At 43.4% G+C, this 25140-nt stretch overlaps 2 protein-coding genes across 5 annotated transcripts in view; one reads left to right on the top strand and one right to left on the bottom strand.

Annotated features, from left to right (window-relative positions):
• PPP1R9A (protein phosphatase 1 regulatory subunit 9A) overlaps positions 1-5870 on the top strand; it is a 169894-nt gene extending 164024 nt beyond the window's left edge. For all 4 annotated transcript variants that reach the window (XM_018075361.2, XM_018075362.2, XM_008921191.3 and 1 more), the window contains one exon: positions 254-5870. In XM_018075361.2, the coding sequence (XP_017930850.2) occupies positions 254-466 (213 nt within the window). In that variant the 3' untranslated portion in view covers positions 467-5870. The remainder of the gene's footprint in view (positions 1-253) is intronic.
• Positions 5871-9878: 4008 nt separating this feature from the next.
• On the bottom strand, positions 9879-24425 carry PON2 (paraoxonase 2). The gene is made up of 9 exons (XM_018075364.2): positions 24325-24425; positions 20431-20501; positions 16135-16190; positions 15081-15246; positions 13869-13995; positions 12854-13054; positions 12110-12191; positions 11460-11588; positions 9879-10527 (listed from the first exon to the last, which is right to left on the bottom strand). Exons 1-9 carry the CDS (start codon positions 24396-24398, stop codon positions 10369-10371), a joined length of 1065 nt encoding a protein of 354 aa, XP_017930853.1. The 5' UTR covers positions 24399-24425; the 3' UTR covers positions 9879-10368.
• Between the last annotated feature and the right edge of the window lie 715 nt (positions 24426-25140).

Genomic DNA, 25140 nt, shown 5'->3' with positions numbered 1-25140 from the left:
TGACTTCAAGAAAATAGTTTATTTACCTTATTTGATCAATGAAATCAACATTGGTAGTGGCAATGAGGTATCATTCTTTAATATTCTAGAAGTGAAAGGCATGGAAAGTAGTACTTACAGATCAGATCTGAGTCTGTCTCAGATCTACTTAGTTGTTACAGTCATCTACCTAAGAGTTACTATTAGAATATGAAAAAAAATTGTGACAGATTAAACCATATGAAATTCTTTAATTTTGTTTTCTCCACTTCAGGCTCTTGGTATGACATCTTCCCAGGACAGAGCAATCATTAAAAAAAAGCTAAAGGAAATGAAAGCATCCTTGGAGAAGGCTCGCAAAGCTCAAGAGAAAATGGAAAAGCAAAGGGAAAAGCTTCGGAAGAAGGAACAAGAGCAACTGCAGAGAAGATCAAAGAAAACAGACAAGTGTTCATCAGATGCAACAGAGGGCACTAATGAGCAGTGATAAGGAGAAGTGCGGCTGTGTTCAGAAAGTGGAGGCATGTCAAGGGAAGAGGAACTCATATCCACTGGTGCCCCTTCAGCTTTGTTGTATTCATCACCCAAGATCGTGTACAGAGAAATGGGGCTATACATAGAATGACTAGGGAAATTTATATTGTGTAGTTTTCTTTTCCCGCATATCCAGTTCACGCTTGTTGTTGTTGCCATGTGAAACAACCCCAGCTCTTCGGTTTGTTTTGTTCTTGCTGCCAGCTAACAGATTTCATATTTGTGTGGTGGTGTTTCCTTCCAAACTACTCTTCTCTATTGAGCTGTGTGTGTTTGGTCACTTCAATAACCAGCATGATGCCAAGGAGCATGGTCCACTGCTTCACCTCTTCTGAATAGGATGGCCAGTCAATACAATTGGTGAACATTTCTTCAGCTGGGTAAAAGGAGTTGTGCTCTGTCTGATAAGACTTGACTTCACTTTCTAACTGGAAGTTCACCTTCTTTACAGTGTTTGGATACTCAGTTCCATCTGCTGGAGTAAGTTTCATCCTGTGTCAGTACCTTTAAGCGACACTGCTCGGGAAACACAACTGTTCAATGACTTCTTATACACTGGAGATAAGACAGGAGAGTCAATATTCCCCCTGGGTAAAAGACAGGAGGTGAAACTCTTTCTGTTAACTGTACAATAGTTAATCCAGGAAGGAGGCAAAGCCTTAAATGGTTATGTGGGTTTACACAGAAATCTGAGGATAACATTTATCCTTTAGATATCTGAGCAAGGATAAATTTCTAACTAGAGCACAGCATATATATCTGTATAAATTTCATTGTGCTCCCAGCGTGTAGGCAACTTTCTTATAGCACACTCCACTTTCTTTTTCATGTGTTTTGAACAGGAAACTAGGTTTATTTTGTTTTGAGGTTTTGGGGGTTTTTTCTAGGAAAAACACCACATCTTCAGATTCATTCTCCAACAAGCATTGGAAGAATAAGCTTTGTGCTCTGCTATTATGAAGCTGTTGTTAGAAACAATTATCCGACTTGAGTCTGCTAAAGATTTCTATTTTTTACAGAACTGCACTTTAAAAAGAGGAAGACGAGTGATTCTGGTTAAAATTAAATTCAGTACATTGCTTTTAAGGTCAGTGCTGCCATGGAGATGATGGTTACTAAGTCCAAAGCTCCCACATTTTAACTGCTTTGATTGATGTGTTTAAAGAATATCCCCACCAAAACCTGCATTTTGGGGCATTGGCTGTAGAATGTTGGCTTAGCAGTGGTCATATTATATTATGTCTTTCAGAGATTCCCATGGTGTGTGAGGCCATCGGTGAAGCCTGCTTTGTAGTTTTGACTATGACAAACAGAAGCAGTGTAGGGTGTTACTGCCTCTTAAGAGCAGTATTAAACTATACAGTATTTCTTCAAAAGAATGGGGAGACAACAGGCAAATCTCCACAATGAGAAGCTGGGGGGTATTAGCTTTACAGTTGAAGCTAACTATGTAGCAGTTGAGAAGTGCCACTTCCCATTCATGCATCCTGGAAGTGGTGGTCTTCATCTGGTCGTGCCAACCCATATATTGTTTTAGATGGTGACACAAAGTTAGAATCTTGAACTTAAAAACATGCCAGCCTGAAATTGCAAATACCGAATTCTTTTGAAGAAAACGTCTGTTTTAGTTTGGCTTGGCTTCTCTTCTGCTCTGCACTTTGCAGCATTCAAATTTGTTTCTGCAAAGTTCTCTGAAGCTCAGGTTTGAAACACTTGGGGTGCACTGCTTATAGTTACATTTCTTTTGATTCTAATAATTTCTTTGACATATAAAATGGTCTATAAACTGAGACAGTGTAGTTCATTCAAAATTAATACACAGCAGATCTACTTAGCATTAGCTTTATTTTTCCTTCCAAATCCAATTTCTACAGGTTTTTGATGTATATTTTATTCAGCTCTAAAACTGAAATTGCCATAAAAGATACTTTCTGATACTTCTGAAGGCTTGCAATATTTTTCTTGAGATAGACCACTGGCAGAAAAATACACCTGCTAACAAAAATTACACATTGCAGTAAATCTTTCTGTGCTCTTTATAGGAGAAAAATTATACAAATGTTTAACAGCCTCATAAAACTAGCATTCTTTGAGTAAGAGAAGTTATCTGGAAGAAACTGGAAATTTAATCTCTTAAATACAATGTTGATAAATGCATTTGATGATGATTTTCTTTTTAAGTTATGTTTACACTGTAGTAGTGTTTAAGTGGTTGTATATAGTAATCTCAGGTGGTGTCCCCATTTTATGTTCTTTGTTTTCTTAGAAACCTGAGCAGACTGCTTGACTGAGTTTTCATTCTTGCTGCTTAGAACAGTGCCTAGTTAATCTCTTTGTAAATTGTGTTCTTATTCTGCAGAATAACTAATTTGACTTAAGTCCTTTAAGTATTCAGGGGATTTTTACTGCTTTGTGATAATGTAATTTTGTTATTCTCAGACTACAAGAAAAAACCCCAACAAACAAAAACCTAACTTAAAAAAATAGTAGCTTAAATTTAAAATAAAACTATTCAAATGCATTTTGATCAACATGTGAAAACTAAGCAAACAGAACAATGTCAAGAATTTTGCTCTTCTTTCTGTGATGAAAGAGATTTATGTGGTTCCTTTTATTAAATATGCAACTCAATCTTGGGATGTGTAGAAATGTCACTGGATAACAGACATAAAGCATAGTTTGAAACTTTTTTTGCTGTTCTGCAGAATCTTTAAAATTGTGTTGCATTTTTTCCCCTTGTACTGTGTAATGACATATGAAGCAAAAGATGGATGTCTCATCATTCTTAACCCAAACTTCCTGTAAACCAGTGTTAAGTCAGAGTAATATGGGGTTTGATGTAATAAGAAGAAACAAATTTCTGGGCTAAATAACTTGACAGATTTTCTCATTTGGCTCACCTGCAGGTGTACTTGTTGCCTACTTTGTGTATTTATTTCTGGAGCTAAAGCTGTTTTGATTAGTCTGACTTGCCTGGCCACCATTAAACTGCTGTGCAGGCAGTGTGGTGTTTCCATGCACTTGTGTCATCATTACACCCAGGTGACCACAGCAGGCTGATGAAGTTATTTTCTCTCTGGTTTGGGTGGTAGGCCAGTTCTGTAAACTCTAGTTTCTGCTCATTGCTGCAGTATTTCCAGGTTGTGAATATATTGAGCCTCTAAAAAGGTGAAGAAAGGACAGTTAGCAAAAAATGGAACTCTCAGAAAGTGAAAATAGAAGATAAAACACTGCAAGTTACTTTAGTCTGGAAAAATCTATTATTATACTGACATTGTGAAGGAAGTTGTACCTCCTTGCTCTGTTCAAATCAGCCAAATATACTGACGTTAGTTGGTTCCAGCTTGTATTTTCCCGTGTGGTGGGCTCCTGCACCCATGCAACTTCCGTGTCAAAACTCCCAATTTAGTTTCAGTCTGCCTAGGGAGATCAGGACCAGGGTGTAAGGAAGGAGCAGAACTCGTTCATTGCAGTGCACAGAGATTGCCCACCACTGTTTGCACTTCACCCCCTGCTCTGAGCAGGTCTGGTGGGGGTTGTTGTAAGTGGAGCTAGTCCTAGATCATGGGTTAGAATTGCACAGTGGAACAGAAGCCAGTAATAAAAAGCCGGACAGAGTTGGGTGATGTTTGTATTTCAGTGTATACAAATACTTTTGTATTTTTTTAACTTCTTATATTTTTTTTGCAATGGCATCTGTTGTGCTGTGACTGTAGTCTGCTGCAGGGATACCACAAGAATTGAGCTTCACTAGAATTACTGAGCAGCTTTCCTTTGAAACTTGCCAGCCCTCAGCTCTCATTAACGCTGAGCATTAGGGTTGTGTTTGACGCTGAGCATTAGGGTTCCTCATACTTTATTGCTTCCATCAAGGCCTCCTCTCCTCCTGAGCTGCTCCACCTTCACCTCCTGGCTCACAGACTGGCAAGTAAGAGGTGGGCAATGATATATCATTTTTGAGAATTAATTGTGTTTCACTTCTAAGAGAAAGAAATGCCACTTGCTAATAGTGCAGAATCCAGTTCTACAGTAGTAAGGAAGAGGATCCTCATTTACTTGAGTGCCTGTATTCTAGGAAGGAATTTTCTGCTTTTAATCCCAACTTTTATTTCTATTGTAGCACTTTCAGCAGTTTGTTTTTGAGCAGGATAACAGGTGTCATCTGAGGCAACTTGCCCGCTCACCACAGGGGAGTGTGGGTCATCTGCACATAGCACAGTCCCTTTTGTTAGCCTCCTCTATGGATTTCACTGTACCTTTTCCACCTCTAAAACTGATTTTTCAAAGCTGTGACACCTTAGTCATGACACTGAGCCCTCCAGTCCCTCCATATAAAATGTGCTTTCTGCTCCTAACCGGCCGTACTAACTGATACTTCTGCTCTTGGCATTAAGTAATTATTTTAAAAATGCACATCTTACAGGAAGGTTTGGCTTATAGTGCCTTGGGCTGCCTGTTTCTTTGGGAAGTGTGGACTGTGTTAAGAACAAGCTGTAGGGTTTGTGAAACTTGCAGCATTAGGCGTGTCTCTTCTTCCAGAGAGGTGAGGAGGGCTCACAGTTCATGAGATCGGATCCAACCCACCTAAACCAGGAGCCTGGGCCTCCTGATGGGTTTCCAGTGGGAGGTTTGCTGCTGACACCGGTGGAAGTGGATTTGGGCCCCAATGTAGAAATGTCTGGAGGAAAGGGGGATCACAGGGCACCAGACATAAGGAATAACCAGCCCATTTGGAAGTGGAGAGTGCACAGTGAACCTCTTCTGACTATACTTTCCCATATACATTTACTGTCTGAACAACTGCTTTCATATTTCCCAGTCATGTTGTGATGGTATCTCACTGGTCACTGACATGTGTTACACATATTGCTAGAAGACCAGGCAGCTAAAAGACTAAAATGCACTGTGCTAACTGTAAAAATTGGCTTCTTACATTGTTTCTTTTTATATGGTTAAAGAGATGGTTGCGCTCCAGATTTTTTCATTTTTCTTGTCTTTTTTTAAAGAGATCAAATGTATATGAAGTGCATGTTATCCTGAACTTTTTGTTTGTACATGTTGATGTCTGATCACCTGCATGAAGGACACAGTAGTGCCATGTCTGAGCTTGTTCTCTTGTGCTTGGTTGATATGAACTTCTCTAGATTGTTGAGTTTTCCCCAAGATAACTTTGGTTAATATTTAGTTATTGGGAGACATCAAAACAAAACATCATGGTGGCCCTTTGTTTTCTTACAGTTTAAATACAAACAACAAAGCCTTGTGGTTTAATTTGTTAGTGTAAATAAATTTCTTGCCAATGAGTATTATTGTTGTTAGACAACGAATGCAATAAAATGAGAAATCCTGAATCTTTATTAGAATTTGTATCGAGTCCTCACTTTTCTGACCATTTGTTGGTCATTCCAGAAGAAATATTAAATGGTGAGCACAACTGGACAGCTGCATGGGCCAGACTGGGGGGTGGGGTTGGATATGGACCTTCCCCTGCTTGTTCTTTCCTTCCTTCTGCTCAGCCAAAGATTATTTTAATCCTAGCTCATGGCCAAATTGGCATGATTCACAGGCCTCCAAGTGGGTCTCATTTACAATCTGTAATTATGTAAAAAGAAGTGAAAAAAAAAAAGAGTAAGGAAAGAGAATTACTCTTTTTTTCATATGCTGATGAAATGTAGAGTGCAATCTTTTGCTGCAGGTTGATGTAAAAATAGGCTACTTTCACACTGATACTGGTCAGTGTTTGTTTAAAAGACTTGAATTAGTTTTGGTATATAAAAAAAATTACTGTTTTATATTTAAGTGTAGCTTAGTTACAACGGGCACTTTATACACTCAAAGTACACCAGTTCTTCAACTGAACATATTTAATATGTCTTTATTTATTTGATTTTAGTAGAGGATTAAATAAAGGAAAAGCAGAGGGTGCAGACTGTCCAATTTGTGTAGTCATTTCAGTGGATTTACATCTGGCAGAATCTAGGCCAAATACTCTGCACTTAATCTGTTTAACCCAGTTTGTGTTTCCCAACAACTGAATCATAAACCTTACTTTCTGCTAATATGGCCATCACCTGCAAGAACATAAAAAGAATCTTCAATCCATAAAATTATTATCTTAATTAAAGGAGATATACTAAGAGGCTCCAAGTCCACAATTGACATGTAAAATGTGTCTCCTCAGCAGCTTCCTAAGCCATATATACATACATTTTTCTTATCTGTGCAAGTTGTCCCAGCTGCAGTTTGGTTTCTGAAATACCCAGAACTGCTCCAGTCTCTACAGCTGGTTGAAGATGATGTGTTATGCCCTCCTCCAGGTTGCAAGCATGGATTTTCCCTATGCAGGTTACGTTGTGATTGAGAGGCCAGGCTTGAGCTGCATCTTCCACCACTACTGTTTCTGCACTGAGGCCTCCAGTGCGTTTATGAAGTGGTGATGTCATGCCAAGAGGTAGAAGCTGTACCCCAGCATGGCTCTTGCCGTCTCTGTCCTGCTCAGCATCACTTGAATGAACGGTGGCCCAGCTTCAATTCCTGCCTCTGCACTGCAAGGCTGGGATACCTGTAGAGAAGGTTGGCAATGGGCTTCCAGTTGTCCTCACCTCAGGTTAAACTTCAAAATGTTACATCAAGTACCTACAATCTCTCTCCTCTCAAATGTTGTGAGAAAAGATAAGGCACATCGCTTTCCTATGGTTCAGTCTGCAGGCAGACGGATGGGAAAGCCTTCAGCACAGGAGTAGTTTAGAACAGAAAAAATAGCCAGTGATGAGTGAAGACAATCTTTATTTTCTGGAAGGCTAAAACCAACAAAAAAGTAAAAGTTTGACAAGATCCAACAATGTGTGGATTTGCTTATTTGAAGATGTTTTAAGCCACTGTAAAATTTGAAGTTAATGTTTTTATGGGTTACTTCTGCCACTGCTGAGGGAAATGGTTATTGCGTTTCTACAAACACAGAGTAAATCCAGGACCAGCAGAGTGGCTGATCAGCATTTCAGTGTGTTACTGCCACTAATGTGTGATATAACTCTTTAGGAGATGGCACTTTAGAACAAATACTGGCACAATCCCAAAATAACCACTTCAGAATGCTTGTGCAGACTGTTGATGGCTAATCATGAACAAGTTAATAGCCCAACCTCTCATTGCTGTGAGAACTTTCTTCAGAGCAGTCCTTTCAGCTTGGGTTCTGGGAATGATGTCTGTTCCTCAAGACTGAAAATGGATTACACGTTCCTGTAGGAAAGTACACCACTTCCAAGGGAAGATGAAAGTGTCCTGCAGGGAGAGAAGTTGCTAAGGAGTGAGCAGCAAAGCCGGGGTTAGGTAATGCCAAAGGCAAGTACAAGGAAGGGATGAGACAAAAGCAGCCCTCATTCAAGGCCAGCTCTACTCTGTGGAAGGGCTGCACGCCATGGTCAGCGAGATTCAAAACTGATCCAAATGGTTGAGTCCTTGTCACCAAAGCCTTTGTGAGCAGTGAAGCCTGGGCAGCCCTCAAGTCTGCAGATCAGCTGTGAGCATTTTGGAGAGGAGCTGTGAACGCAGTTTGTGCACAGACCTGCTAATGCAGGGCCTCCGCCAAGAGACAAGTCAATTAGCCACGCGGTTAACTAATGCTCAAGTCTCCCCTTCTGGCCATCGGTAACCCCCCCAGCATGTGCCATTTGTACTGGTACATGCATGTGAAAGAGCTTTCTGCCATGGCAGCAGGGGGAAGGTGCTGGCATCAGGAAGGGCGCAGTGACTGAGCCAAACATGCCCACTGGCTCAGTTCTTCAACCTCACAGAACTTCTTTGTGCCCAGGGACTTGCCTTACACCAAGCAGGGTCTGTTCCAGTGGGCTTGGGGCAGCACAGGGTGCAGCAGATGCTTTTTGGGGGCAGGAGATGGGTGATGTGGCAAGACCCACAGCTGTGCACAGGAAGGGGGATGACATCGTCCCTCCTGTACAGCAACACTGCCTCAGCCACGAGCCCTGGCACAGACTCCTTGCTCTGGTTAGAGCTGTCCCTTTCCGTCAGGGAAGGAGCAGCAGATCTTTTCCTACCAGTGGATGAAAGCCATTAGGCTTGTTAGAAAGGAAAAGCACAGGAGCCAAGAGGTGTCAGTACACACATTTGTTCTTCAGGGCCACTGCTCACCCAAACCTCAGCCTGCACTACTGCCTCCTCTCAGCCAGAATGGGAAAATCCAGACAGAGGAGGGTTTGCACATACTCTGCCTCCTGCCTCAGTGTTTGAGCCACTACAGAGTGGGTTATTTTCTCTATCTTGTAGGCACAAGTACTCCTGTGTTTTCAAAGTACTGGACTTTCCATGTGCTCTCCAGACTGGAGGGGCTGTGGCTGGTGGTGGAGCAGACTGCAGGAGGGAACAGCAAAGCCAGCATAGCAATTGGCACCCCAGGGACTGGCTCCCTCTCCTCCCAGGCTCGCCCTTCAGGAGCAGCCTGTCTTTTTTCTCTCCATACAATGGGGGAAGGACTGCAGTGAGGAAAAGCTACTGCATCAGCTGAAGGATACAGAGGGGCTGGCAGCCCTGGGGAGGTCTGTCTGGTGGCAGCATTTGGAGGGGCTGCCAAGATGCTGAGAAGGGCCAGTGCAGGCATGTGCAGGAAGCACAGCAGCAACCCCTGCAGGAGAGCCACCACAGGTAACACAGAACCTTTAGCTGGATGTCAGCATCTCTCACAAAACTGGAGGGCTGATCACAGCTGGGAACTTGGAAGGACAAAAAGAGCAGCAGGAGCTGTTCTGTGGGTAAGGATATCTACACTAATGCAAGAAGAGCTCACTCCATGAGCAGGAAACCAAGTGGTGGCCAAAACAGGGGGTTTTGGCATCTTGCTGTGCTGGAGAGCACCAAAGTGATTTCCAGCTTCAAAGGACATTCTGTTCAGTTCACTGAAAGTGACTACTAACACTATTGCAAAACCACCAGCTGATGGAAACCTGGATAGGCTGTTTAGCAGCGTGAGACGTTATCAGTAACTGATGCTAGATAAACGGGAAGGGGTGCCTGCTGCACAGTAGCACAGTGGGAATCAGCTCCGGACCGACTGAAGATAAACACACAACACGTGTGACCAAGGCTTGGGGGTCGTCGCTGTGGCAAAGTGTCCAGAATGCTCCCTTTTCTGTGACAGAAAACAGTAATTGCTAATGCACTTCTCAATGAAGGTGCTCAAGACGTTTCCCATCTTAAGAGTAAAGAAAGCTTTTTCAAACTCCCTTTGGAAGACTCAGTAAGAAACCACTCTGAAGTGATACCCTACTCTTTTCTCAATAGAATTAAGAAAAATTTAGGAACCTGAAGTAATGTTAGGAAATGGCTTGAAAGGGGAAGGGGAAGTGGATAAAACTGAAATAACATTTATTCACCTTCCAGTTATTCTGGAAGCATTAGAGAAAGCCAATAGGCAGATTCAGAAGAATCTCACACAGTCCCTGGGAAGGCCCAGGGGTCAGTCACAAACACACACCACACTGGCAGTCAGCAATTCTTATTTACAAAATCAGTTTTCTCATGGGGAAAAAAAAAATCCAGCCAGCAGAGATGAGTTCAATGTTTGACAGTTTAGTCATTTGCAATCTGAAACTGAACTTCAAGGTAACCCTTTGTTACTGATATGGGGTCCTCCCCATTACACAAATAACCTAATTTCTCACCTTCAATTACATTTCCTTCACTATTGTGTAGAAGTCTCATTTTGGAGAGGAAGGCTAAAATACATCTCTATTACTGCAGTTAACCTTTATTGGAACAGTCTTGTTGTTAGCAAATCTAGCAGAAACTGAGTTCCCAAGGAATTAAATCCTTTCCGCTGCAGCAGATCTTACCCATGACGAGCTATAGCTCACAGTAGAGAGCTCTGTGGTAGACTGTGCCAATGAGCAGTTTTCCCTCGTAGATGGCTGCCACTGAGCTCCCCTGCAGCACAGAGCCGTTGTCAGCGTAGACACGTGTCACCACAGGCTCCTCTGAGAGGATGTTCTGGATGCGCAGAACCTGCCAGAGGGGGAGGACACATCTACTGAAATGGCCGCAGGTGGAAATGGTCCATGTATGGAGGGAACATCAGCATGTTAACTTAAACAAACTAATTAGGGTGATCAGCTGCTGATAATTACAACCATGTGATCCCTGTGATAGGGCCTTCAGGGAAGCACAGTCCATGAAGACTGAGTTTGGGGGGGTTTTTAAGTGGTTGTGCGACAGAGACCCCATGTCTGTAAGGAAGGCAGTCATCCCCACTCCAAGGAATGTGCACAGTTTTTTCCTGCTGAAGAGTTAGTTAATATCTTCTTATTTTCATGCTTTTTCCAGACAGAATAAACAAATGCCTGGTACCATAAGTCTACTGCTATTGAACATGGTAATTTTGAGAAGTGTCTTACAGGGCGCTTCAGACAGGGCTGAAATCAAATGGACACCAACCAGCCAGCTGCACTTGTGGCCACTATTACCCTGAGGCCAGTACCTCATTAATTTCAGAAGGAAAGAAGAATTACAGTGTCACCTACTGATGAATCACACTTGCCTTGATTAATCATTACTGTGCAAACGTTTCTGGTCAAGCTTTGCACTCATCAATCATGTTTAGTTTGGCAAAGATGTGCTGGCTTGGTAATCAATGCAGTTCATCAGAATCTGGGTGTGGCCACAGCTGCACAGAAAGCAGCCTAAGGAGTCCAAAGTGACTGAGCTACTGGGTAGAAAGTGTTCAGTTGTCACCCGAGGATCTGAACAGGTGTTTGTTAGTGAGTATATGCTGTTTGGGCTTCCACTTGAAAGCAGAAGCCAGCTTGGTCTTTGCTTTCACAAAGGCTGACCAGGCCCTTCTCTATGTATTGCAGTTACGTTATACCAGGGTGATTTGAACAAAACAACTTCTGGGCACAGATACAGCCAAGAGACCAGTGATGTCTCTCAAGAAGCACCTCAGAGGCAGGAGGATTTTCAGGATCATAGTAGAACAGCTTCATCCCATTGGGATGACATCCTGTCCAGATGTCTCCAGTGTGAGGTTCAATAGACAAGTTATCGACCAGAGTGTCCAGCTGTAGTGTCTATCCAACAGAAAGCAAAAACAAGAATTAAAGCTATCAGAAGTCCTGGAAGTAAACTACAACATAATGAACAGACTTGTCCAAGACTCTCATCTGACATCTTAGATTTATTTTTTTTAAGAAATATTTTCTCCCCCAGTATTGTTTTTCTTTTTCCCTGGTATGCATCATCCCCACCTCTACACCATGAGAAATCTTGCTGCTCTGAGCTTCCCCTATCAGCTCATTCACACCTCTGTGTTTGCTGATTCCTTCAGTTCTTTGTGCTCTGACCCACACTGCCTGAGGCAGACTTCCACTGTGGCTCAACAGCACGCCCAAGGATTCCTCTCTGGTTGCTGGAGGGAGGGTGGAAGACCTGAAGCTCTGTAATAGGGCACACAGCACCTCTGCAACCCCACAGCAGGAGCCACCCAGACCAGAACTTTACACACAATCATGTTGATATCTCAAGCATTCATGGGGACTATTCTGTCCAAAATTGACATTTGTCTCTTTTTTATAGAACAGCAGCACCTTACCTTCACGTGAGTTAAATTCCAGTTAGTGTGTTTTTCCATAACATGAACACTATGATCAAATACATCTGCAACATAGATGTACCTTCAAAAGAAAGCAAAGCACTTCTCAGCAATGTATATGAGTAAGAAGACACGAAAACCAGACAGTTCCTTCCATGCAAGCCCAGCTCTTCCTATGAGGAATGCCAGCCCACAGTTCTCACACAGCAACAGACATTGCAAGCAGGCCAAAGGGCACTGAAATGAAGCCAACCTGCTGAGATCCTAATGTATCTTCACACTGTGCCAGTTCTTCTATTGCAACACCAAAACAGACCTTGGAACTAGAAATCCCCAGTTATGCCTTTTTTTTTTTTTAATTTAAGATCACCTGTCCACACCACAGGACTGGTTGATTCGGGCACACAGACTTTAGGACGGTAGAACGTTCCCCGCTTGCAGAAACTCTGCCCTGTTACTCCCTGCAAGCAATACAGACAAACTCCTCTTTCGGCTGCTTTAAATGCAGCAACCTTTGATCTTACTGCCCATAAACTACGATGCAAAGGAGCAAACATTGCTGCTGAACACCAACACACACGACCCCGTGCTGCAATCGCTCTGTACTACTTACACTGCACAGGCAGCACCTTGCCCTATATGAACCAGCTTAGACACCTGACCACGGAGGTACCATATGTACAAATCAGGATCTCTGGATTCTTCTGTGTGATCAAACAAAATCTAAGGTAAGGAGAAACTTACTTTCTATCAGGTGAAATGTTAATTCCATTGGCTGAACAAAAGCCAGTTGCCACTTCCTTAACTTCTTTTGGACTGTAGTAAACAACATTTGACCAAGTTAAACCCAAGAACACCTCTAAGAATATCAAGATGAAGTCGGTGAAGTAGTGGTCATTGGTAGCATAGAAACTATCTGGCCCCATGGCTACTATATCATTCACACTAAAAAAAAAAAAAAAGAAATGGAGAAAGTTAAATAAAATAATGAAATAAGACGTATGAAGAAACATTTTAGGACTGCCCAGAATTCAGGCAGGACATGGTCATCCCACAGACATAAGGGTGCTACAATTAGAGATGGTACTGCAGATAGACACTGAGCTATTTAGATCCTTTTTACTCCTTTTGTTTTTTTGCGTGAGCCAGGACTGTGCAGTGCTGAGACCTGAACAGGACTATACAGCATCAACTAGAAATCTAGCTGCCTGTCCATAAGCCCTTGGAAATTCTTCTCTCTTTTCATTACGCTCAAGTGAAAAACCGAGAACAGGCAGATGCTGTGACAACTTTATCAGTCTGGTTCTGTTTATCTTACAATCATTTTGCAGTAGGACAGACCAAGAAAATTTTGTATTGAAAAAAAAAGAAAAAAAGACAAAGCTAAATCTATGTTTATTTTTACAGTGTAGCATAGCAAATTCAGAATAATAAAACATCTGGAGATTCATATCTGCAATGACCTAAGAGTGGGCTACATGAAAGGAGAAATGGATGCTAAGCTAATTCACTGCCATCAATCACAGCAGTGCTTAAGACTAGTTGAGTGGGACAACTATTAAAAATCTAATTTACAGAAGAGATTGGAGAAACATTGCTTTTGATTACATAGATAAGAAGTAATCAATAAGAGAAACAGGGATGCTGGTTAAAGGGGAAATATCACATATTAATAATACCTTAAAACCAAAAATCATCCTACATTGGATTTCATTCAAAGCAGCCTGTTCTAGAGGAAGATGGTATGTGGGTCCCATACCTTGCCAGAAGATCATGTTGAATGGTTTTCAGGTGTAAAAGAGAATTGTCATCTTCTACAAATTTAAACAATTCTACTGTGCTCTTCTGATGGGGATGGTTCACAACAAAGAGGTACACGGTGTCATCTTAAAAAAAGAAATGGAAACAGTTGAATTCTCTGCAGCAGCTTTCATGGCTGAGCACCCCCAGTGCTGATGCAGCCTCTAGTACAGAGCACATGCCAAGTTTGGTGCATTTGTGTCAGGGCTCTTCAGAGGCAGAGGGACAAGTATCCATGTACTGCAGGATGCATCTGCAACAAGGTCCAGATCTCCAGCTACATTTCTCCCAGCCTCACTGAGGGACCTGCTGGGTAAACTACATGTTTGCTATTTCTATCAAGGAAGAAAGAAATCACAACCTCATCCTTGTGCCTAAGCCAATGGGGTTTGCAATCTGTGAAACAGCCCCAGTCAACTGGAAGAAGAATCTCAAAGAGCCAGTTTGGGCTCTTTGGTTTGTTTATTACATCCTCTGAGAAAGCAGAAGGAGCTCCTGTATCCTGTGTAAGGCTGCAGCCCTTCTGCCCAGCCCTTCTGGTAAGACCCTGAATTAGCCACCACTGATTTCTTCAACACCTTCCCTTAAAGGGTGACTTGTATGGAGACACAGGTCAAGCTGCAGCAATGGTTCTCTTAGTATCTGCAGACTTCTAATTGCCCTGCTAAAATCCCCAGTGAAAGGACAGGCAAAAAGATAATTTATTGGTAGTCAGAACCTGACACAGGAGAACATATCTTGCAGAGGAGAACCTGGCTTGGCCAAAGAGTAACAGAGGTTTTGGTAATTTACAGAGACTTGATAATTTATCGTTTTGCCACAAAAGTTTCCACTCTGGGCACCACCAGTTGGTGAAGGATGTATCTCCTCAAAATACCTGAACCCAGTGTGAGACAAGTGTAAACTGGCAAAATAAATTTTCTGTGGTTTTCAACTCAAACTTTTTCATGTTTCATTTCCTTTTAACATACAGGACATCTTTCTGTCTTAGACTGAGATTATGTGCAAGTTTGCTTTCTTTGATAGATGACATTTAGAAAATAGCCCAACAAAGACAAAAACCCCCAAAACCCTTTTGTCTCCTTGCAAGAGCAAGCTATTGTGGGTGCTGCAAAGGGATTTCTGTTTGTGCTCTTTAGGACAATATTTGCCACCACCTCAAGCTGTTTACCTCTGTCTACATAGGTGCTGATTCCATGAGGGTTAAATGATGACACATCAAACCCTCGGCTGATTCTCAGTTCCACTGCCCTGGGAGAGTCTTCATTCAAATCCATCAAAAATATTTCACCTGGCTTGTCTGGAGCAAAGCTCTTTAATCCTGGATATTTCAAGCCCTATAGAATCAAAACATAAGAAAATTATTCCTGCATAAAAAGTAAACAGGAGCATCACAGAGCTGAAAATGCTGGAGTCTTGCTCTGACTTGCAAGAATACATCAGGATGTCCCCCTGCTTCAGCCTGCTGAGCCACAATGGAGGTGGAGGGACTGGCCCTGGTCTCTCTCTCCAGCCCTCAGTCACAGTGCAAAGGGAGCAAACTGTATGCAGGGTGCAAGGAGCCACGCCCAAGGCACCACAGCCCCACTGCAGCCACACTCTGTGTGCCAAACCCCTTTACAAACTGACACTGGGGGGGAACCAGGCAACACTACAACACGGTAAAGCCATGAGGAACAGCAGCAGCGCAACAGATAGTGATTTCTGGTATGCATTTTGCAACATTATCATTCCCTGGGTGTCCCTGGAACACGTAGATGAAAACATCAGCTTTTGTTTTAGAAAATGATCACCTGCCATCCTGATTGCAAACGAAAGCTGGAAAACCTATGTCCTAAAGGCTAAAAAAAGTCAGGAACAACATAATCAACAAACAAAATCTGATTTCTTTTTTTTAATTTTGAAATTCAGACATCTTCTTAACATGGCAGAGGCTTGACATTTCAACATTTCAATGAAGTAGCATGAAAGAAAGTCAAGGTTACGTGGGCAGATAAGTCAGTGCAATATACATGCTTCAGAGCCACCAACACCACCTCTGTGTCAAGAAGTGCACTTGCTCAAGCAGAAGGGAATGGCAGCTAAGTCAACACAAGACTGGGCTGTTCTTAGGGAGCCAGCCAGCCTTGTAGAAAAAAATTCTCCCTCCTGATATTTTCACCTATGGCTTCTGCAGGTAAGGAAGAAAGCAGGCCCCTGCATGGGAAGGTGCCATAGGCACTTACAGAGCTGATGAAAGCTAGTCCATTGGGAAGTATGTCGATGTCTTCGGAACCAGCTTCTGAAAACAGAGATAAACAGGATTTTTCAGGTGACATTAGATATTTCCCATTGAAAAAAAATCCTCTTTAGTACAATTCCAGCTCTCATGAATGCCCCTTTCTGGTATGACTGAGCACGCAATGAAGTTCAGAGGAAAAGATCATTCTGCGTTAAAATTGGTAGCAGAAGATAGCACATCAGGTTAGGAAATAGTACTGCAGCTCACTTCATTTTGGGGGCTTAGGGGTGCCCCTGCAGTGGCCAGACAGCCTCTCACCCAGCTCCATGTGCCCCCGGACAGTGTGGGATGAATCACCAGGTTCTGACGACGATGTTCTGCAGCAATTAGTGTGGGCAACGAGATTTCCAGGGCAGGACCATCCCCATGACTCGGGCCTCAGGCTTGCATAAGGCAGCTCTGAGAATTGTGCACGCTAATTCTCCTGGTTGAGCTAGGACACTTCACGAAGATGGATTGCTAAATATTTAGTTAAAGCTCTCAAGTGTCAGAGAACCTACTATATCCATAACAGCTAAGGGCTTTAATAGTTAGACCATACTTCTCACTGCAGGTAATCATTTCCAATATTACCAATTCCTGTATATCCTGTAATATTTTTCCCTGGTAGGAAAGAAGATAAAACAAAAGCCCTTTAGTGGAGAGGAACCAGAACCCCCAGTTCATCCATCCAGGAAAGTTTCTCCCCAGCTCAGACCTGGGAAGATGCAGTGGCACAACTTCTCACTGAGGGTCAGGGTCAGCACCTTCTCAGCCTCAGGAAACCCCTGCTCCACTCCATGACTCCAACAAGCAGAGCATCCCTGCCTTCTGAAGAGCAAAAGGTCTGAAGATTCATTTTGGGGAGAGACAGCCTGTTATCCCACTCCTGGGTTTTTGTCTGAGTTTTCCCTGGGCTCAGGCAGGAAGCAAACATCTGCACTGATGTGTCCAGAGACACAGTGTCCTTTGCCAGGGGAGGTTTAGGTTAGATATTAGGAAGAAATTCTTTACAGAGAGGGTGATGGGCTGCCCAGGGAAGTGGAGGATTCTCTGTCCCTGGGGGTTTTTAAGAAGAGACTGGATGTGGCACTTAGTGCCATGGTCTAGTAACCATGGCGGTAGTGGATCAAGGGTTGGACTTGATGATCTTGGAGGTCTTTTCCAACCCGTCTGATTCTATGATTCTATGATTTAGAGCCTGTATTTTCCAATTAAAGTTGTGAATTGAGGCTTTTTTTTTATCTCAGCTTACACTCTCATTTAAACCAGCAACTCCTTTTCTTTGCCTTAGTCTTTCCACGTCTGGGTTAATTTATAAAATGGGGTTAGTGGCGATTCTCCACTTCCTGGGATTGCTGGGAGGATAAAAGCACAAATAAATGCTGAGAGGCTCAATTGCCATGGTGACATGAGCTAGACAGACTGCTTTTGCTGGCAGCACACACTGGTGAGTGAATAAACAGAGATAAAATCATTTATCGCTACTGAATCAGTGAGGCTGCCAAGCAGAAAGATGAGCAGGCTAATTGGGAGCAGATAATTAAAAACTACAAGTTTCCAGTGGAAGGAGAGTGCTCAGAGCCCCACACCCAGTTGCTTGGGAAGAAAGTGCCCAGCAAAGCACTTTTCAGGCACTTCATGGCCAGGTCCTGGTATGTGTGGAAGCGACTGAGTGCCATCAGAAGAGCAGTGAAATGCTGATTCAGCGCAACCCTGCTGAGCCAGCACCAGGGAGACAGTGAGGAGGGGATGGGGACACAGCCGGCCGCAGGGAAGCTCAAGGGCTCTCCTGTGGGCCCCATTTTGGGAGGGCTGTTGCAGGTGTTATATGGCATGAGAGAGATAGGAACTGCTTTATTAGGTATCAGTTACCTGCAGGATATTGCTTATTTGTATCACTGAGCCCAGCTTGTCCATTCGATTATCTAAACATTTTAAAAAAATTAACAAATATTGAAAAAAATTACTACCTACTCTAGAAATGTTGTTCTTTATTTTATCTTAGATTGATGTATTCTGCAGGTGTATCTAACAATAAAAACCCCATCTGGATTTCATGTCCAAAAGCACGAGCCTATTTTGCCTATATCCCAGGAATTGTTCCAGGATGAAAGTATTTCTGGCAACTTCTTCTGTAGCTTCTTGAACTTTAGGAATTAGAACAGGAGATATGGTTACTTTATTATAAACCAGTAACATGATTAGGCACCAATAAAAATCAGAAGCTACTGTTTATTCTAGAAATATAGCCTTTCCTACGTATTGGTGAATGAAGTTTTTTTGCAATTTTTTATTGGCTTATTCAATGTTTGCATTTGTGCTTGCATAGCACAGTATCTGAAAAGCAGAATAGATCAAAGTCTTAAAAATAGAGATACAGAAAAGATGAAATTGCAGAAAGAAAAGGGGATAGTTTAAGACAATTTTGCTCATAGCTGATCCAGCCCTGGGACCTATGTCTCACTTAGGAGTTCAGAAGGACTGTTTTAAACATTAAAATAAAGACATAATGTTTATTCAACTTTATCATAGCACTTTAATGGAAAAAGGCCCAGGAGGCCAAGAGGTCCGTGGAGAAAGGCATTCTTACACAAAGGCACCCACAGGAGCAATCTTACAGATCTGAGTACAGCAAACCCTCTGGTCTGAATAGTGCTACCTATGCAGCATCTAGGTTTAGGGATCCTTGATCTCCCTGAATAATATAACCTCCCTAGTCATAGCAAACGAGTTTTGGAAGATATTTGAGTGAACATGCCAACTTTTAAGTTTGCACAAATCCTTTGTTATTTCTCTTTCTGCCACACTGGACATGCTGAATTAATGTTTGGCATATTAATTTTTCTAAAGAGCTGTAAATAACAGAGCAAAGGCAAGACAAGGTGCAGAGCTCAGTGTGCAGGGACAGTCTTAGAGGAGCACAGCAAGAAGCAGAAATGAAGCTCTGTAAATTGATCCACTGCAACCTCCAAGCAGAGATGGGTTCTCAGAATTCACCTAATCTCCATGTAAATGTCAGGCACTGAAAACGAAATGCTGTTAGGAAATGAAATACAACTTTATTTTTCATTTCCAGCTTTATCCTTTCCTCAACACAATAATCATGTTGCAAAAAAGTCTTAAAAAGATTGCAACAGTGAAATGCTTAAAAGAATTATATTAATCACCATCAAAAAAGCATTATTCAGAATCTTGTATGAGTAAATTACAGCTCAATCTAGAAGACCTGGAATTTCTTTCAAATGCAATTCTGTACATAACCTCAGGCAAATGAACTCAGCATATACTCATTCGTGGCAGTAATTTGACTTTACAAAGATGCTTGAATCCTGACACAAGGAAGAAGCAAGATTTATGAAATCAACTCACTGACTCAGCAAGCTCAAAGGCAAGGCTGTTAAAGCTCATCCAATGATGTTTTTACATATGCAAAATCCAGGCAAATTTCAAAAGAATTTAAGACATTTCTGAAAATACTAAGGAGGGGAAAATCCCCAGCCATTAAGCTTAAAATTATTATTTGGGGAAAGGGAGACACAAAAAAGCAATCAATTTCAAAGCTATCCATTTTATACACTGGTTATCCTAATCAGAGAGAAAAAAAAAACAAGACAGAAACACTGGTGTGTGCTAAACACATGATCCAAAGTACAAAGTCAACATTTTGGCCACTTTGTTAGCAAACATAACCCCTTGCTCTTTGAAACCACACAGCTGCATTGCACAACCACGCTGGGCTCCTGCCTGCCATTGGCACCACGCGGTACCAGCCAGCTCCTAAATCTCCACAAAATGCAGCACTAAGGCGGGCAATCCTGGCTGGCATTTAGCAGCTGCTCCTTCACCATATGCCTGTGGCCTTCTCCAAAAGCTTGCACCCTTGCAGCATGTTCTGTCTTCAAGATGTCACTACCGTCTGACAGACACCTGTAGGTACCTGCCTGAAGAGCCAACATGCCCTCATCTAAAAGCCAGATCATTTCCTAAGTGGCTCAGCAACGGAGAAGTGTTTGCAAGGTACTCAATTTCAAGAAAAGGAACAGAAACTTTAAATACCGAAGGCAAAAAGCATTATATCAAACTAGTTTTTCAGCACAATTTTCTTCCTGCAGTTTCTCCCTACCTCCAAGTCCGAGTAACAAATGAAAGTCAAATGAGCACTTTGTTTTTTGGGATCAGGCTTGGAAGCTGACTTTAAGAAGCAGTTACAAAATAAGGCTGGACAAAAGCAAGGCACTCGGTTATTTTAAGCACATACCGATTCCTTTAATGAGCCGGCAGTTCGGGAGTGTTACTGGGGCTACTTCCCGTGAAGCATTGAGTCTGTTCCTGCAAGAGAAAAGAGCGGGGTTAACAGCACACAGCCAGTTTTAAAACAGGTAACATTCCTAGTTTTTAGTTTTATTGTCTGCTCCATTGCAGCGACAAATCAGCCATAAGATACTGAATAGACAAACCCCAGAACTGCAGCAGCAAATGCTCCAAATCTCTGTGGTAGTTACGTATGTCCAGGGATTAAGTGGTTGTTCCACACTGAGTAACTTCGGAAACCTGATTTTGTTCATGAGCGTCAGGAACAAGCTTTCATGGCCCACCCCAGCTCAGACAATAAAATAAGACAGCCAAATTTTCTTCAGGTTTCAGTCACTTAACTATAGTAGTATCCCACAGTTAGGACCAGCATTTCAGATGAGGAGGGGACGACCTTCTACTCCAACCCTATTTGCTGATCATGCCACCAGCAGTTGCACCTTCCTCATTTCTTACTCCACATTCAAAGGTAGTGATAGCACTGTTGCGAGGCAAGAGTACTCATTTCCTTACAACAAGCAGGACTTGGTAGTACAATTTTCAGCAATTACCCTGTCCCTTCTTCTTCCCTCCCGATACCACTCCAAGCATCACTCTTCAGCAGTGCTTATTTCATTCACAAGTACCCACGAAACTCAGTCTCTGGCTCATGCTTCACTGAACAAGCAGATACAGACAGGTACCTACACGAGTTCCTATTTCTCAATTTCCTCCATTCCAAGTTGTTTGCAAATTCTTATGAAAGACACCTCACTATCAGAATTGCTGTGTTTGACCATGCTGGTCCACAGTGCTCTAAGAAAATATATTGTATTTCAACATGAAAATGTCAGGGTAGAGTACTAGAATATTTCTTCCTTTTTTTTTTTTACCCCCAGAAGAAAGCATTTAACCTAACATAGTTACTCCTTTGCATGTCTATCCCATGCATGTGTTGAGGCTATTGCTCCAACCACAGGAAATTCTGAACGCAAAGATCCCATAGCAAAACCTTGCCATGTTTATGTTATAGTTTTAGGCATAAACATAAACTAAACAGCAGTATCAGTCAGTGATATGAAAAGTATGTGCTACAGCTGAGCGTCGTATGGTATGTCAGTCCTGCCTGGTTTTAATCACTTAAAATATGAATTGCAAATGGCTTCAATGCTGTATCATTCACATAGGTTGTTAACATAAGGCCAAAAGAAAAGATGAAAAAGGGTAAAAAGTGCAGAGGACAGTAAGGGAAAGGAACCAAGTTAAACCCTCCCAAGCCCTCTCTCTCCAGCCCAGGAGTACTGACAGAGAATTACACTGGCTCCCAGATGATAAACAGCACGGGAGGAATATCAGCTCCCCCATTGCCCACTGACAACTTGGCACAGCCAAATCCACCAAGCACCCAAGGGTGGCTCAAGGCAATCCTGCCTGAAGTTTGCACTGCTGCCTGCTTAGGGTTTTTCTCTTCCCTGCTTTCATCAGCTTTTCCCAGGCCCGCTGCAAGCCACCCTGAGCCAAAAGCACAGCAGGAACGCAGCTAGCAGCCAGAGAGGGACGATGATATCCTGACAGCATTCCCAGGGAAACACTTCATGGGCTGGAATGAGAGTAATTCAAAAGGACACTAGTCACAAGGCTGCAGCACATATAGAGGCTTTTCCAAAATGTGTCAGTTTATCTACCTCGCACAGCCTGAGCCACTCAGCCAGATGGCCTAGATAACTAACTGGCCGTACCAAAAACACAGGAGGCCTGCAATATATGGAGGATGCAACTTCAAAAAAAAGAAGGAACTTCTGCTACTTGGTGCAACCGCAATGCACGGCACCTTGTCCCACTGTTTCTCTTTCCAGTTTCAGTCCTACGCCCACTGTTCCACTTCATGGGACACAGAGGATAGGCCTTTCCTTCAGCAGGAACCCGTTGCATATTCAAAGACCTCTCTTTCAGTTTTCCTCATCTCTAGACTTACCAACCCTGGATTTTTGGGTTTTGGTTTTGAGGGTTTTTTTTGACAGGATTGAAAATCACTTTTTATTTTGGTTTTGCTCCCAGTTCTTTTAAAACTGTCAGCATCTTTCTGGAAGTAGGCTGCTGTTTTGAACATAGTATGCAAGTTCAGTGCCCTATGGGTACAGTGTTACAAAATTATAACATTGTATGTGAATATATAAATACATATGAACAATATCATATGCACATTGTTCTGAGGAAAACAGTAACACACATTTTATAATTATATAATTCACATTCACATTTTACAAATTAGCTCAGCGCTTTCTTCAGAGAATGAGCAGTTTAAAATGTCAATAGGGGCATTGGTGTCATTTCAGCTGGTAACACAGAACTTCACCAGTTTTCTGCTGTATGTGCCACAAAATACCAAACTCAGAAGGAACTGCAAAGACTCTTTGCTGGATTTCTGCCTTCTAGGTAGGGAATGGATAACAGAGACACATAGTAAGAGCTAATTACCCACAGTTTCTCTTAATTGTGTTAAATGACTTTTAGAGTACTTTGTGAACTGAAGTTGTGTGTTTCCAAACTCAGCAATCATCCTAAGACCTCTGCTATGCTGGAGTTTGCTGAAAACACAGCACGCAGGGAAAACCCATAGAGAGCTACAGAGACAGTGGGGATCCTGTTTTTATCAGGAGATTATTCTTTACCAGATTTCCAATATTGCATTTGTTCGTTCAGTTTGGAGGAGATGTGGGGACCGTTGCTCTCTACAGCCCTTCGAAATGTCTCACCCCAGTAAAGCCAGGGAATGTTTTCCAGCTCTGCCACCCCAGCTTGTGTGACTCCACGGCAGGAGGGTTCTTCTACCGCTGTGGTTATCACTAATGCCTGAGGTGGATTTAGCGCAAGATGAAAACACATCTATGTGACATACCTGGGTCCAGGCAGTATAGCCCCCCTTCTGTAATTACCTACAATTACCCAAAATTCAATTAGCTGGGTGTTGTTGCTTTGAAATCGAGCATTTGGAGTCCTTGTGGACATGAGCAAAATTATAATGATGTAGTTGCCTTTTAACACAGTAATTCACCACCACTTTTCTGACCTGAAATGACCAGTTATGTGTTTGGTAGCTTTCAGGACAGAAACTGCTGTAACACCATGGCATGAGGATCATGATATGGCTGGGTATTTCAGCTACAGCGAGGTCACGTCTTAGGATCACCAAAGCCTGTGCTCCGTCAGAGGAAACCTCATGTACACAGGGGCTATTGTTATCCAGAGGTCAGCTTTGGTAGAAAGTAACACACGTTTCTGACAAACTGATTTCCACTTACTGTTTGGCCAGTTGGTGGGAGATGAGGTAAATTCGCAGATATGGGGTTTTGATATACCCCGGTTAACTGCAGCCTCTGTAAAAACAGAGGTACTGGCCCCCTGCCCCAGGGCACCCTCTCCCTTTGGTCTCCTGGCTCCCAGCATCTTCCCAGGGAGAGTTTCACATCCTCCCACTGCAAAGGGCATTTCCATTGCACAAATGCTCCCGAAGTTAGTTTTTGAAGAAAGAGAATGAAAAAGGCATCGCAGTGCCTAGTTTTTCTCTGGGGAAAAACGGTTCCCTTGATAATGATGATGATAGCGATGGTGATGACAATGAAGAACCCTTCCCCTCTGGCTGCCACTGCACTTGTGCAAGTGCGGGTGTCCGCCGAAGTCGAGCCCCAGCCCGGGAGCTGCGGTGCCCGCCAGCTCGAAGGGCGAGGGGGGAGCCCTCGCCGCCCGCGCCCGCCTCAGCCCCGCGGCAGGACCCGGCTGCCGCCCCCCACCGCGGGCCACCCCGTCCCGCACCGCCGGCACCGCGACCCGCCGCTCCGAAACCCCGCAGGGCGGCTCCTACCGAAAGGCCAGCAGCCGCTCCGCCACCAGGGCTGCCGCTATCCCGACAAGAGCCACCACCAGCAGCTTCCCCATGGCCGATCCCCGCTCCCGACTCTGCCCCGTCCCACCCGTCCCGCCCCGCCGCGCCTGCCCGGGCCGCCCCCGGGGCCCGGCTCCGCGCTCCCGCGGGCAGCGCCCTCCCATCCCATTGCCTCCTCGCCCCGCCCGGCCGTGCCCCGCACCCGCGGCACCCTCCGCCCGCCTCACGGCCGGCGAGAGCCAGGGACGCGGAAGCCGGACAGTGGCCCTCTGGGGCTGCATGCTACAGATCCCATGGGAAAGGCAGGTGGACCAGGTTCCAGCTCTGTTATTAAAAAAAAACAACAAAGTGTTGTACAAAAATAAGTGTGTCTGACCAAGACTATGTGATGCAGAATGTACAAGTACTCTGTGTACACCTCTAGGCTGAGATGTACATGTGCACTAACAGCAGAGTTTCCCCCCAGAATGATGCTTCCTCCACTGCCATGCTCCCACCAACAGCTTTCTCCTGTGTGCAGGACAAGGGCTACAGAATCCACCTTGGGGCTCCAGGGTTCCTCCATGCAGCAATCTGCTTTTGCATCATCTGCAGCACTGGCCTCCTTGGCCTTTTGCTTTTTTGGGGAACACACGTTAGCGGGTTAATGCCCTCCCTTAGCAGTTATCTTTCCCTTCCCTGCGCAGCGAATGCCCTCACCTGCAAGGTTCACATTCCTTTGCGCTTCCCTGAAAGTCTGAACAATCACTAAAAAGGTCTTCTCTGCTCTTCTTACCCCTACCCTTGAGGCCAAGC

Source organism: Manacus vitellinus, unplaced genomic scaffold (genome assembly GCF_001715985.3).
Source record: "Manacus vitellinus isolate BGI_N305 unplaced genomic scaffold, ASM171598v3 scaffold_3_pilon, whole genome shotgun sequence".
NCBI lineage: Eukaryota > Metazoa > Chordata > Aves > Passeriformes > Pipridae > Manacus > Manacus vitellinus.
Note: the sequence above shows the minus strand (reverse complement) of the source record. Positions and strands in the feature narration are given on the sequence as shown.